Genomic DNA, 15,348 nt, shown 5'->3' with positions numbered 1-15,348 from the left:
ATTACTTATAATGACGATACAGGTGGCACATGTATCACAAAATTCAGTTCACCCAACAGACAATAATCTAGTGACGAGGATATGATTTTTTCGGAGGGCAGATGGAGAATGGCTTATTATTCATCGGAAATATTTATCTTTAAACACGTCCACTTAAATCTTTTGCTCCAAAAGGTTGCATCCGCTTACATAGGCTCCCGTAATATCTATTCCATAATGTCTGAAAGTGCATTAGGCTATCTTGCATTACTTTATTATAACATCATCACATTATCAGAAAGTATTAATAGTTCTGATATCAATACTATCTCTATTTAGAAATTAAGATTATCGTTCTTTTCCCGTCATTACCTGAATGTCTTTGTTTAGAACTCGTCCCACTGGAGGGAAAGACCCGTCCGCGCCTTGCTGCGAAACAACCCAGTTCTTGCTGAATCGCATCTCTCTGGGGTCGATATAGATGAACGTCCGGGATTGGGCGAATGACTTGAGGACGAAGGCAGTCAGCCACATGCTGCCAGACGAATCGTTCTCCCCAAAGGCACTGTACGACCCATCGTGGCGTTTATACGTAAGCTGTCGTTGATAACCTGAAGTGGAAAAGAAATTGACATCGATTATAGAATTCGCAAGTCACCTTTAGAAAGTTTATTTAATATTCGTCGTCACAGAACACAAACTTTGATGATGTCTGCACTGCGCATCATCCAGCATTCATGTTCGATCGAGATGTACGTAGATCGACGAGTACTTTTTTCTGAAAATGTTAGGGGATGATTTGTAATGGAATGACTAACCGTTTGCATACTGAATCAGTGTTGTTGCTCGAGCATCACTTTTCATTTTCATTACCGTCAGTGATTTTGAAAGAACAACAAACACAGTAAATTTCACATGGCATAACTGAAAACTGTACAAGCAACACAAAAAAGTATGTGTACAGTCATATGAGTAGATTACGCAAGAGTGCCCTTTTCTTCTTCTTCTTCTTCTTCTTCTTCTTCTTCCTTCTATTTTCACCAGTAACATTTTATACAGAATAACCTTTATTGTTTGAACATCACAGGTTGTCATTCATCTTCGGTAATCCGCTGTAGCCCTACTCCTAAAAGAGGTCATAACACTGCATAATAGGCCCTACCGGCTCACTCATTGATCCGTCATGTCTCAATATCTCATTGGTGATATCATTATATTGACTGGTCTCTATTTTCATGGATGTCAGACTATTTCCCTCACATGGAGGATCGAGCGCAGTCTACACTTTCTTCTGTTCAACCAATAGAGACTAGCCTTATTATTGGCTATTGCCTGGGATGTTATATGTAACAAAGTTCATTAAACATGGGCGGTGATATATTCACGGATATATCTGTGGAGAGTGTAATATTATTTTACCCATGACGAGAAAGTTCGTTGCCTCGCTTTTGACGTCATCGGTCAGCTGATTGGTCCGCTGCAGGTATCTCATGATGTAGACATTGGGCGCGAAGTGAATCATGTTCTGCTCCCCGCAGCCGAACGGCAGTCGGATCAGATTGTGGAGGTTGTTCAGGGTGGGTCCCATGACGTCAGCTTCGTGTTGAGAAAGAACGGGGACGAAGGGAAGGAGAGAAAAAAAAAAAACAAACCCGGAAAAGTAAAAAGAAGAACATAATATTTCACATTAACATATTTCATCTATCCCCGCGCGTGTCATGCAAATTACTTATCTTGGTTTGTTTCTTTGTGTGTGTGTATCACAATTGCGCATATTCATGTTTTTTAATACATATTCAGTGCAAACAAACTTTATGTTCTACTTCTGCACTTCTACATACCTTGTTATACACTTGTATTATTCTTTTCTGCCTTCTTCAGGATTCTGTTCTCGTTCATATCAAAAACTTGATATGCTCCATGATTAAAGTACTTACCGGTATTTTCTAATCCATATAAAAAAATTATTTCATTACCATGTGCCTTGACTAATACTCACACATATCATTCTATCATCAAATCATTCATACACCAATCCATTTATCAATACACCAAGACATCTTTATTCATAAACTTATCATCTCACCCGCGTATACCTAGCATAGCATTCTCACACACAACAAATTGTTTGCCTATATTACCTCGTTCACATACCTATCATCGTGGCCTGGGCCCGCTCGGACCCGTGGACAAAGTTCAGCGGTAAGGTGAGCGTAAATGCCTCGTGGTATATCTCGCTGTTACCTATGAAGAGATGATAATGCAATGTGTAGAAACACGATATACTGTCAAAGGATGCAATTATATACTTGCACGTTGTGTCACATGATCTTACGTTGCAATTTCTCCAAATTCATTTTATTTTCGTTATATATAACTGTCTCAGTATGAGCTTTACTTCTTAAACAAAGGGGATCTTTTCTCAATCCAATAACATGTATTTATTAATCTACCCAGACATTAAAATGGATGTGTGTGTGTGGTTTTTTTTTTGATAAGAGTGATTCATCCACTGAGAGTAAATAAGAAACAGATCATAAATCACTAAAATGAGCTGAGTTTCAAGTTTATCATTAAGCTGTTCCTAATCGTACGTCGAAGGTGATAATAAATCGAGTGTCTGACGTGCATTCGACGCAGGGCTGGCAACTTCTTAAACGCAAAAATCATATTTTGATTTTAAAATGAGAAAATTGCACGTTAAAGCATGCTGAATGAAGTTTTTGTGAAATACATTAACTTCTTTTTCTATTTTGACGAAGGAAAAAAAACACACCAAATGTAAAACGGCCTCTATTGCAGCCCAGCTTACGTTTTTATTCATCAACATCGTGTCAAAACAAACACATATTATGCATTGAAAGATTCCCTTTGATTTATATAGTTACCCTTTCTCTTCCATATTCTGAATTCGCCAAGCGACCCAGATCCGGTGGCGAATCCAATATATTGGACGTTCATGGTGGCCAGAGAAGGGTCATTCAGGGTCAAAATGACAGACTCGTTGACTTTCGTCTCTCCGTATCCGATCTAGAATATGTGGAAAGATTGGAACGAAAAAAAAAAAAAAAACTTGATGATCATTACTCCAAAGTTATAATACTAAACTAACATCAAATCTGTTTAATCACAAATCGTTGTGTAGTGCATGTCAAGTTCACGTCTTTCTGTTCAACGGTTTTTTTTTTCATGATATCTACACGGTAGTAGACTCACATGCGAAAGTGGATTGCGTGAGTGACTTGGTAAACTATACTCACCATCATGCGTATAGTAAAATAAGATGAAATCTTTTGGAAGTTTTTAATCGCAGAGTTCTATTCCACAATATTCTTAATGTCTGGATTGCTGTTTTTTTTTCAATATCGTTCATATACCTTTTGACACTCGTCAGAAGAAAACTGTTGGAAAAAAAAATAGCGTAGATCAATATTTCGTGTCGGAAAGTAACAAATTGTATAAACGGTAACAAATTGTATAAACGGGAACATGAATTGAACTGGATAACAAACCGATGGAATGGCATAATACTGACTGACTGGTTTCACAACGTCATGTTACTTGATGGCATGATCATGTATCACTTAAGTGAAAAAGTAATCAAAGAGTGAAACTAACAAACCTGTATCTGTGTATCACTCCAACTAATCCAGAAGGCTCTAAACTCCTCCCAGCTCACTATACCGGGCGTAGAGGCCGTTTGGATCTTGGGCCCTGTACCACACACAATATAAACGTCATATTATTCCATAGTCATCAAACTTGTCTTCGGGTAATACAAAATATCTATTGTCTCGGCGTGATCTCATCTATTGCACGTTTTGTTTTTGTTTTGTTTGTTTGTTTGGGGGGTGTTTTTTTTTGTTTTTTTTTTGGTCATTTTCTGCAAGAGATCTGATGATATAAATGCATGATGTGAATACTCGAGTGAATTGCAGCTTTATCAAGGGCATCCTATCAAAAAACTTGACTCTAATGCACTACTAAATACAAACGGGACATGGATTGGTTTAAGAACCTGCACAGGAACTTCCGAATATTCGCTATTACAAGACAAGTCACTGATACTCCAATGATTGCATTTAAACACAAATAAAACCTCTAATCACAAAAAAACTATTAAAATCTATAATGACAAGAAAAGGGGAAGAAGGGGAAGTGAGAGAATGGTAAATTTACATAATTACAGAACGACGAGGAGAAAAAAGCAAATGCAAATACAAAAAAATAAATACAAAAAATAAATAAAAGGATACACAGTGCGGACATTGGGAGGCGATGTAAAGCCATAGAGACTATGTGTTTTTAGTATATATATCTATGTGTAAATCCTACCTCTCCTCTCCCTTGAGATCCAGGACTGAGTGTTAATGAAGCCACCAAGGACGATTTCAAAGAATATGTTGTCTGTCTGATCGCCGGTGAGGGCGATCTTGGCGTTGCTTGTAGCCTTACAGAGGAAGGTAAAGAACTCCATGCCGTCGGGTGGGTGGACGAACTGGTACTCATCGTAGCTCGGGGTGGAAATGTGAATGCGCTCTGCATATAACATTATCAATGATAGAGCATGATTTCGAGCAAAGATACATGACGAATGTAGTTAGCCTAATTGCAGTTATTTCAGCGAGGCTGAAGGTAGATGTCTACTGGACGAGCATGACGGCTACTTATGAATTCGGGGAGCAGAATTTTAGAGTGACGTATCACATAGCATAATATCGTGAATAAAGAGAATTTCTGACATAAGTTTCCCCCCGCAGATGATTCATGGTTAGTTCTAGTGCACTACTGTACAATATGACGAAACAATGACTGTCACGTGGTGCCAATTCAACCAATCACTTTTCACGGATAAAAATCAGTTCATATTGACATTGGCGTAGACATAATATCGAAATAAGACATCTCATTAAAAAAAGAAATGTTTCCTAAATTCAAATAAAATCGACATAAAAATATTGAAAGTGACTTGATGAACTTGCATCGTTAAAGAAGTACTCGATAGTATATAATTAATGAGGTTTGGACACTCTACTAGAAAAACTGCAAAAAAATAATTGTGCTTTTAATTGTTATGAACAGTACTTACCATTTGGACAGAAGAAAACGCTGTAAGTATATCCTCTGGCAATACCCTCCGGCTGTAACGTGAAACAAAAATAAATAAAAACAACAAAAATGAATAAATTTGTCTACACTTTCGCCTTAGTGTAGAGTCAATGATTACTAGAAGAAAGTCAGTGTTTATCTCGACAATGGTGGCAATAGGATGGTGAAATAGCTGCAACAAAGCTACCAAGGAACTCGTCTTACCTCTACGAGAATACTGTTGGTAATTTTGTCTCGAGCCAGCGGGGTGGACATCGGGATGTCGCCACGCCCTGGCTCCTCTTGGCAGTCACACGACAGCGTCATCAACGCCTCTGCACCGGCTGGTCAAAGGAAGCAGGACGGAGATAGGTCAGTTCATGTGAAATGGACATCTACTCTGATTTACTATATGAGGACGCCGGTTAATCGTCTCCGTACTCGCGAACGACTTCCTTTATTTTCTACCTTCGACATTCATTTGCTTTGACCTCATTGTTTTGTCAACCATGCTAGTTTCCTTAGCGCTGGAAGCACTTATTACCTAGAGGTATCAGTATTATAGGGCATCCAGTTTTTATGCCGGGATCAAGGGGAGCATTGTGGGTTTAAACATCGAACTCGGGACCTCCTGTTTAGGAGTCCACGGTCATACATGATGGCTATGTCGCGGTGCTGCCACCAAAAATATTTTGATTTCCATGACCGTAAAAAAACAAAAAACAAAACAAAACAAAACAAAAACTTTTTTCATCATTGCATATTTTCAGTGTGATGCACCTGTCCTGACATACTCTAGCATGTATCATCACGACAAATATAGAACAGCAACATCGTAACAGTCACACGTGAGAACCATAACGGGATGGTACATGACAGGGCTCGACATTAACCTTTTTTTTTCTTTCTTTCTTTTTTTCTTTTTTTTTTTTGGGGGGGGGGGGTCTGGCGGCCCCTGCGGGCCACTAAAATCTTTACAAAGTGAACTGTTAGTGGCTTGAAAAAGATGTGAAGTGACCCGAAATGAAAGCAAAAGCAACAATCCATTTTTAATCTTAGACGATGATCGGGCCATCAAAAGATAAAGTTGCTGGCCCGACACTAATTTTTTAGTGGCCACCGAGCCACCGCTAATATCGAGCCCTGCATAATGATGTTCATTTTATAATGATTTTCACAAGAATGATGATAATGATGAAAATAGTGATAATGATGAAAATTACTGAAAATGATCACATTTTAGGTTAATGTTGATGGTGATGACATTAGTGTCTAATACCTATAATGTAACATAATAACGATTATAATTACAAATACTTTGCTCATCTTATCCTCTGTTCCGTAATGACAGGGTGGGGTGCATGGGTGGGAGAGGAAATGGGGGTCATAACATAAAGTTCACAGAGACAACACAGATGCATTTTGATAGTTATGTTATTTACCATGTATCCTCTTCTTTCCTAGCTCGGTGAAGACTAGTTCTATTTGTGTGGTCAAGCTCTCCTTTGCTCGCAAACACTGGGTCAACGTGTGTGTCCGGCCTCCGTAGTTCAGAAATTTGACCCCTTCTTGAATATGCACCGTCGTTATCACCTACGTATTTAAACGTTGAGACAAGCACACATTAGTAACCCACATTAATGCATGGAAAGAGAGATGGGCTTCAAAATGAGCACAATGAACCATTACAAACAAACATTCCCGACAATCAAGTGTCATCTTGCCACACATTATTTGAACGCATTGAGCATCGACGTTTGTGTCATTTCAGCATGTGAAGAAATGACATTTGAACTTACGTCTTTTGCACTTAAGTCTTGCAAAAAGTTTCTCATAATACTATAATCTTACCTTCACACACACGTCCATGTAATTGAACACACTAAGGGGAACTCGCAACTGTTCGCCCCTGATGACGGAGTAAGGGAGGGTGTACTGGATGAAGAAGTCCTTGAAGGCGACCAGGGGTACCGAGGTGGCCACGCCCAGACCGTGGTGGGGGGACATGGCTACCACGTCGGTCTGCCACGTAGTGATGCTATCTGGGACCTGGAGAGGGATGTAGTGATCCCGTCTCGTAGAGCTGGAGATAAGAGCAAGATCGAAATAATTTACGATCATACACGATGAATGCGAATAGCAACAGTGCTACCAACACATAACCCATCTGGAGGAAGTATTTCCTTCTAATATTCAGCTGCAGATGAAATCAATTGTCAGAACAACACAGTAAGTTCTGGACCAAACTGTATGGTATTGTGTAAAAATTGAATGGGATCATGATTCGGATTTGTGCGTGTGTCTTGTTGACTTTTGTACATATCTAGGCGTCTTCTGGATTTCTTTATGTAGTATTATATCATATAATGTCATTTTCACAGCCCAAATCATTTCCAGAGAACAGATAATCTAAGTAGTGAAAGTGCCCACCTGATGTTAAAGCAGTTGAAAATCCACGTTTCTGGGAAGTAGGCACGTCTCCGCCTATCCAGTCTCTGATCAGATCGCCAGGACTTCAAAGGAGTGACTTCCGGTCCGTCTGCCTCGTGCGATCCTATAAAAAGACATGGTCATTTTATATCATTTTACGTCGGAAATGTAAATTTAGATGAATGTCCACTAGCATAAATAAAAGCATATGCAAGATTAAAAGAAAATAATCCTGGTCAATTCAGATGAAGCTGACATTACAGATGAAATAAGAGCTGGTTGTTAAAACCTTATTCAATCTTTCACCGCAAATTATTGTTCATTCGTCAATATTCTTTACTGAAATATGAAACTCCAAAATCATATCGTAACAATAGTAAATGTAACCGAAATTGCAGGCCACGCAAACATTAACATTAGAGAGGTTTGTGCCATTTAAATTACTAGTAGTAGATGCATAGTACCAAGAAAGCAACTCATCCAACGCTATTAATGACAGCATAATTAATGAGCGAGCTTTCTCTGTGACCGATTGAAAAGCTTTTTGGATGACAAGGTGTTATAAATGGAGGCATCAAAAAACAAAACAAAACAAAACGTAAACCAACAGAAAAAACAACGTAGAACAGTAGAAAGGTTGATCGTCTTAAGATCAGCCAATCATCCGATGTTGATGTGCTAAGGAACGTCCATATGTCACGTGTAGTCAAGTATATCAACGTCACAGTGGTTTTATGCTAAAAGACACATGAAATTTTTCGCTCGTTAGAGCAAGAAAGCGCTTTTTCGAAGGATGTGGTGATTGTGACGTACCCGGAATCCCTTGGAACCTGAGCTGCACTTTGTCCGTCATAACTCTCAAGCCCGCTTCCTGTGTAAAGAGTTTACAACATACAGTGTGCATTTTAGACTAAGGACACAGAAACAATACGTACATAATCAGCATTATCATTATAATCATAAATATGATTATGATTATGATTATGATTACATTATGATGTTGATGATGATGATGATTATTATTATTATTATTATTACTCCTATTACTATTACTTATTACTATTACTATTACTATTACCACTAATATTACTATCACTATTACTATTACTATTACTAATACTATCATCATCATCATCATTATCATTATCATCACATTATCAACTTCATCACCATCATCATCATTTGGAATATCCTAATCATTATTACAGTTTTCACAGCTACTGCAACAACAACTGACACTTCTATTATTACCATTCAATGTTCTCTTTACCCTCATTGTTTGCTTGATCTGGTATACGTTTTATTGAGTATAGTCAGCTTCTTGTGAGGGGAAACACACAATGTCACCCTCAACCAGCATGCAAACTGATCACAAAGACAAAAACGATCCATGGTGAGCGTCTGCACTCACCCTAAAGGCGTAATCTGCGTCCCTCATCCGCATTGCGTTCCACATGGGGGATCGTTTCCTTCTGAAGGACGTGCTCCACCAAAACGTGTCCTCGTATCTTCCATCTGACAGGTCGTATTTGGCCATCTCAGCGAAAACCTTTTAAAAAGTATCATTCCTGGACTGTTATTTTTCCTTTCGGTCACGATACCTTTCAACATTTAACAATTCATACTTTTGAGCGGGTAGTAGGCTATTTACATATACTGTTCGCACTTTAACGGTAACTGCAACTCAATTGCAAGCAACGACGAATCAACTGTGAAGACTTAAGTTGTTGCTGCGGTAATTTCAGTTGTATTATCTCACAAAATATATATGCCTTCTTATTAGACAGACCTACATAATATTATGAATTTGCTGATAGTGTGCTTCGGAATTTTCTCGGGCATAATCTTTCATTTGGGAATTCTCTGACGTCATATCGCAGCGCATGACAAAAACAAATATATCGGAGATACAGTGAAACATTCCACTACATTAGAAATCTACACATTCCCGGCATAGAATCTACCATTAAAACAAATAAATGATCAAATAAGTAAACAAATTCAAATGACGTATTGCTAACATTAAACTTAGATATGATGGACCAAACTATTCGCTTAGAACATCATGCTCATAAGCAGATGATCATAGGCATTCAAGTAATCCAAACTTCAAACAAACTAAAACTTAGTTTTAAAAATCAGTGAAAGCTTTGCGCATAATAGTTGCTGCAATATTCTTGTACAAAAAAGCACATAGAATCTCTTCAAAAAATTGTGTTTTTTTTTTAGTTTGTTAAGTTACAAAAATTCCAACTGCTTGTGATATCACAAAACCTTTGCTGTGCCCATAATTTTGTTTCGATCGTGCGGAATAAGCTGTACAGCGACAGACACAGCCAGATGTACACGCACCTGCGCTGGTGTAAGCTGGTATCCTGGTTTGAGGAGTTGAACACTCTTGTCCACAGTAGCCACACAGACACACGAGTCTGGCTTGGCTGAGATCACCATGGTCGCCTGGGCCTTCGGTAGCGTCTCGTTCCTGGACCATGACACAGACACCTGAAAGAGTGCATAAACACAGACTGTTGTACATGTGAGATAGTATTAGGCAATGGCCCAGCTGAGATGCGACGTGCACCAAACGAGACACATTGGACAGTAATATGCGAATCGACGTGTACCAACGAATCGCCATCTTCTCTTTCTTGTCCCAAACAAGAAGCCTCCGCGGATTATAAAGAGTCGCCTCCCAACATTTTCCATAAATACAAATGTCTTGATAAATTGCTATAACCTAGCTGCCTTTTCGTTCTGCATTATGTGCCTAAGTGGCGTTTTGCAAAACAGCGCCTTCTCGTATTGCTGCAGCATGCACGCAGCTAGGATTGCACTGAGCACTAAATTCACTACATGCTCTCACCTCCTTGCATTTCAGCAAAAAAAACCAAACAAACAAACAAACAAACATACAAACAAACAAACAAAAAAGATCGGATAGAATGATAGCCTTAACAAGGGCAATCATTTTCTGCAACTAATACAAAACACCACTGCGTAGTAATACTCCTCGAAAGACACAGATATTACTATGTGTCGCCGATTCTCACCTTGTTTTCAAAGCTGGGTTCGACGTCCAGTTGCAGCGTGTCAACCACGCCCTCTTCGTCGTCTCGCACGTAGTAGACGAGGAGGCGACTCATCGGTGACATGGCTGCAGTGACCATGAAGCTCAGAGACGTGTCGCACGTCTCCGGCCGAGATCGCGTCTCGTTCCCGTCACCTGCGGGGGGGGGGGGGGGGGGGGGGGAGGAAGAGATGGAATATAACAACAATGTGACAAACGAGGCAGGACAGACGTTGTCTCAGCGAAAGGTCTACACGACGACATCAATGTAGTGTCCAACTTGATGTCATGAATTAATAAAACATGCAGACAGATTTTAAAAAACGCACGCTTAATCGGCCCTTTCTTGAATAACGGGTCAATATGAAGTCTGCAGTATTAAACATACACTTGTATTAATGTGCTGACTTCTCCGTCTTCCACTTATTGTGCAGACACCTCAAGAGTATACACATGCGTATGGTTTTATGATGGACTCACATGAGTAGTAGACGTAAATCTCCAGGCATGACGGATATGTACGATTTGTAAAAGTTAGAAATGTGTACGTATTACAAAGACTAAAACCTGGCGAAATATGACCCTGGATTGCTTACGAAGCACTAATGCTTTGAATCTTCGTGTTTTAAGGCGTGAAAAGATACTTCATTACATTGATAGGATAATAAACTAGGCTGTTTCGAAAAGCATGATGCTTGGGGGAAAAATCCTCTAAGAAGGAGGTTCCTGTTTGGGTGATTAAGAATCTGAAAACAAGAAATGAATTCTTGGAAGTACCAACCCAATGTATCAAGAGAACGAAAAAAAAAGACAAAACACGCATAAAATGAAACCCACGTCCATGCAATATATATTATCATGTGCCTGATATCTCACAACACCTGTGTAATGCCATTCACCTCGTCATGTCTTTGTGAGTCAGGTCTGCTTCAGTAACTCCCTCCCTCCCCACCAAACTCCCCTCTAATCATCAACAACTATCAAATCTGTCAAAATGCCAAACTTTGATTTCAACATTGGGCCTAACCTTGGGTTAGCTGTATCGGTGGGTCCTGGTCGTCAATTTCATACGCCTGTCTCTTCCGCCTTGCTGTATGAAGCCCGGACGTGACGATGTTACCGCGCGACATGACTTCGTAGTGGAGGGTGAAATTACAAGGACATGTCGACTTGATGTGTACAGTTGCCATCGTCCCCACCTGGCAAAAGAATGGATATCAGCAACAGATCATTACTATGTACAGTACTAAAATTGGGCCAATTTGCACACGCAACAAATTACCGGGAAATCAGGATTCTTGGAATGGCAATGTGACAACTTGCCAACGTCGATGATGTTGCAATATACAGATATATACTAGGAACATAATAATCTCTATCTATGTTGCAATATCTTTTATATGCTAATTTAGCACTGTATTTGGAAAGCAGCAGAAAATCTTCAAAAGTCCGAATGAAAGCCACCGCTCGTTATTACACTGTCTCCGACACGTTACGCGAAATGTCTTAGGTCTCTTAGGGCTCATTGAGCTAACGCTACCAAAAGTCGGCCTTGTTTACCTTTCCTAGTATGCACCTAAATGACTCACAGACACATGCTCGATAAAGACTAATATAAGTGGCTGGAAGAAGAAGAGGATGGAATGCTACCCATGTTAAAGAAAGATGATTACATAATACTCTAATATCTCTTCACATGAGGCTCAAGAAAGGGTGCATAATCCTTCCCTTTGGTGACAATAATAATTATAAACTGACATTAGTTTAAAGCGATTGCTGCTGAGTGTCAATGGAATTTATATGAGGTCTATCTTTTTTATCTTCGCAGAATGAACATTGTCCACAAGAACTGGAAGTCTTCCTTGACATTTTTCTTTTCTGCTAATCCTTTGCATAAAGCGGGGTCGGAGAATGGAAGCCGATATATTGGTCAATCAGAAATGAGCTGGTCACCTTAAGCCGTGGTTGTTCGCTGGTCATCAGGAGGTGGCAGTCGCTAGGCGAGTACCAGCTTCCAAGCGACAGGTACTGCATCGAATAGCTGCTTCCAGCGGGTTTCCCATCCACGCGTACGATCAGCGCCTGTTCATAATCAGCAAAAAACAAAACAAAACAAAACAAAACAAAAACAAAATATCTTTAACGACGAGTCATGCAACACGATCATCACAGACAGTTAGTGCCAAAAATCATGCGTCGTTTAACAAGATAACGATTAGAATAACATTTCAGAGCCTATTTATCTTTTGTTTTTCCGCCTTATTGTCGATACCGCAACAACCTGACATACATAATTCCCCAATGACATCAACACACAGTTGCAGGGATGTAAAAACTTATAAAAATACGTTTTCAAACTTTCATACAGACCCCGCAAATTGGCGGTATATATACACATATTAATAAGCATAAATAAACAAAATATCTATTTAGTAAGAAAAGAAAACATCAGGCATAAGTGAAATACGCTTTCAGCATCGTTATTTGACCGACGTAATGCGAGTTTTGGTATCGCAGTAATTTCATAGCAATCGCGCCATCTGTGGCGTTTGTTTGTTTGTTTGTTTGTTTGTTTGTTTCACATGATTCCCTTATCAAACATCTAATTTTAAAAATACACAAAGAAAAGCACTCACGTCTAACCAGAGTAAGCCGTCACCGTCTGGAAGATCGTTGATCTCGAACGCTGCTTCGCCGTCCATGACGAGAAACTCGTCTCGGAAGATGACGTGCTCATTCTTCTCGACATTGATGCGGACGACGACACTGCTGGCCGGGCTGTCGTCGGGGTAAAACAGCAGAACCTGGACGTGAGAAGACAGCAGAAAGTCACTTTGTCATGATGCTTCACCGGGGTATTTCGTTGGGTAATCCTCTTAGCTGATTGCGGGGTGGAAGGAGTATGAGGGTATCACATACTTCATGAAAAGCATGCAATTAAGACACTTTCATTCGAGAAGAAACTACAAAGTTATATCATCACTCAGTAAGGCATTGCTCTTCATTTCAAGAGAGCATTGGGTGGGGCTGTGATAGTCCATAACGAAGCACGTGATGGAGGCACGCTTCATCAATCAATTTCTATCATGTTGTCAATTGTCATTATAACGTTATAAAATGAATTTTGTATAAATACACACATTTGTATTGATTTATTATATGCAGTCTGTATATATGTTAAGTTCGTTCTATAAGTTATAACTTACAATGTTCATTTTATGTATTTTGTATCTTGTATTGCGTTTCATCGTATCACAATTTGTATATATTCCATAATTGAATCTATTTTTCCAATTTTTTCTTCAGCGCTTAGAAACGTTGTAATAAGCGCTTTATAAATGAAATTTATTATTATTATTATAGACAGACATGTGAAAAGTTTTTATTGTCGATGTTTCCTTTTTTTTCAAAAACTGTTACACGCTATTTTGTCATTGAAATACTCTACAAGTATGGGTTATTACTCTCGCAAAATACCGTTAGCCATTACTATATTTATCTTATAATACAGTATAGTCTTTCGGGGAAACTTCAAAATACGTCATAACATCCATTTCATTACATTTTATTCATTTTCTTTACACACGGGTCATGCTTCAGTCAAAGACTGTTTTTTCACAAGTGTGCAAGTTAAAAAACAGTTAAGTAGTACGATGATACAGGAAAATATAGGAACATATACAGCTGTACACATAAAAACACAAATCGACATCGAAAAACTTTCTCATATATATATATATATATATATATATATATATATATATATATATAGTATAAGAAAATAGAGCAGGATTCATACAATGTGGCCCTGGGAAAACAGATATTCTTGACGCCTCCCGAAAAAGAAGAAATTCAGCGTAATAATTTCACGAGCTATTTTGCGCAATAAACATAAACAAAGAAGCCAGGAATACGCAGCAACACACAGCCCAGTATACGGCTCAAAAGAATGCCTGTTATGGGCTCAAATTGAATTTGTCTCTTATAATATAGCTGACATGGATATCCAAGGTCAGTCAAACAGTACTTTGACAGGGTGATATTCATTGACCATACCAGGCGAGTGATTAACAAATACGTGCGATTCGACTAAGAGCAAAGATAGTTTATGCGTGAGTGTGTACAGATGTATTCATCCAGGCAAATACCTATGAATAGACTCAACTGCAACTCAGTTGCACAGCGCGATAAATTTACTTCCACCCTCTGGTAAAGGTTATGTCATCGCTTTTGAAGGTTTACTTCATTTCATCAAACACTCGGAAACCGGAAGAGAGGTATAAAGCGGAGGCTGACGGGAAGGAATTACCTAAGCCTGGCCTATCATTCCCTGTAAAAGCAGAGTTGTTGAAATAAATGTATTGCCTCGTAAGTAATGTGCAACTGTCATGTCTCAATCTGATGATTTTTTTTTTTAATTCAGTGCAACTCTTCGCTGCGTACATTTTACTTAGGTCCGTATAAGTGTGCCTATACTGGAACTTAGCCCATCAAAATAATGTTATTAAAAAAAGGGGAGGGGCTCTACACAAAGTGAGAAGAGCCCCTGAGTTTGTCTTGTCCGGTGCAGAGAGACGTAACTGGTCAGTCATCCTGGGCACTGTATTTTCATCGGGTTAATTGAGCAAAGAATTCTCAATCTCATATAATGCTATCCATTGCGAACTGGTAAGAGCATGGCAGAAAGTTGGGTGTAGCTGAATGGTTCTGATATACACTTCAGATGAAAAAAAAACAAACAACAAAGCAAAGCAAACAAAAAAAAATCTTCCCTAATAACTATA

At 39.0% G+C, this 15,348-nt stretch overlaps 1 protein-coding gene across 1 annotated transcript in view; it reads right to left on the bottom strand.

Moving 5' to 3' along the window:
* The window catches only part of LOC139740624 (C3 and PZP-like alpha-2-macroglobulin domain-containing protein 8), a 43,558-nt gene that overhangs the window by 7,944 nt on the left and 20,266 nt on the right, over positions 1 to 15,348 (bottom strand). Inside the window, exons 11-28 of the mRNA XM_071651208.1 lie at positions 13,201 to 13,368; positions 12,518 to 12,646; positions 11,592 to 11,763; positions 10,548 to 10,720; positions 9,850 to 9,999; positions 8,909 to 9,046; positions 8,311 to 8,368; positions 7,498 to 7,621; positions 6,919 to 7,150; positions 6,510 to 6,660; positions 5,293 to 5,411; positions 5,069 to 5,120; positions 4,315 to 4,518; positions 3,602 to 3,693; positions 2,868 to 3,009; positions 2,134 to 2,223; positions 1,399 to 1,575; positions 352 to 590 (exon numbers count right to left, since the gene is read on the bottom strand). Of these exons, the coding sequence (XP_071507309.1) occupies positions 352 to 590; positions 1,399 to 1,575; positions 2,134 to 2,223; positions 2,868 to 3,009; positions 3,602 to 3,693; positions 4,315 to 4,518; positions 5,069 to 5,120; positions 5,293 to 5,411; positions 6,510 to 6,660; positions 6,919 to 7,150; positions 7,498 to 7,621; positions 8,311 to 8,368; positions 8,909 to 9,046; positions 9,850 to 9,999; positions 10,548 to 10,720; positions 11,592 to 11,763; positions 12,518 to 12,646; positions 13,201 to 13,368 (2,610 nt within the window). The remainder of the gene's footprint in view (positions 1 to 351; positions 591 to 1,398; positions 1,576 to 2,133; positions 2,224 to 2,867; positions 3,010 to 3,601; positions 3,694 to 4,314; positions 4,519 to 5,068; positions 5,121 to 5,292; positions 5,412 to 6,509; positions 6,661 to 6,918; positions 7,151 to 7,497; positions 7,622 to 8,310; positions 8,369 to 8,908; positions 9,047 to 9,849; positions 10,000 to 10,547; positions 10,721 to 11,591; positions 11,764 to 12,517; positions 12,647 to 13,200; positions 13,369 to 15,348) is intronic.

This window comes from Diadema antillarum, unplaced genomic scaffold (assembly GCF_040938485.1).
Source record: "Diadema antillarum isolate AM-2024a unplaced genomic scaffold, OU_Dant_1.0 seq00000870_RagTag, whole genome shotgun sequence".
Lineage (NCBI taxonomy): Eukaryota > Metazoa > Echinodermata > Echinoidea > Diadematoida > Diadematidae > Diadema > Diadema antillarum.
This window is presented reverse-complemented; position numbering and strand designations above follow the sequence as displayed.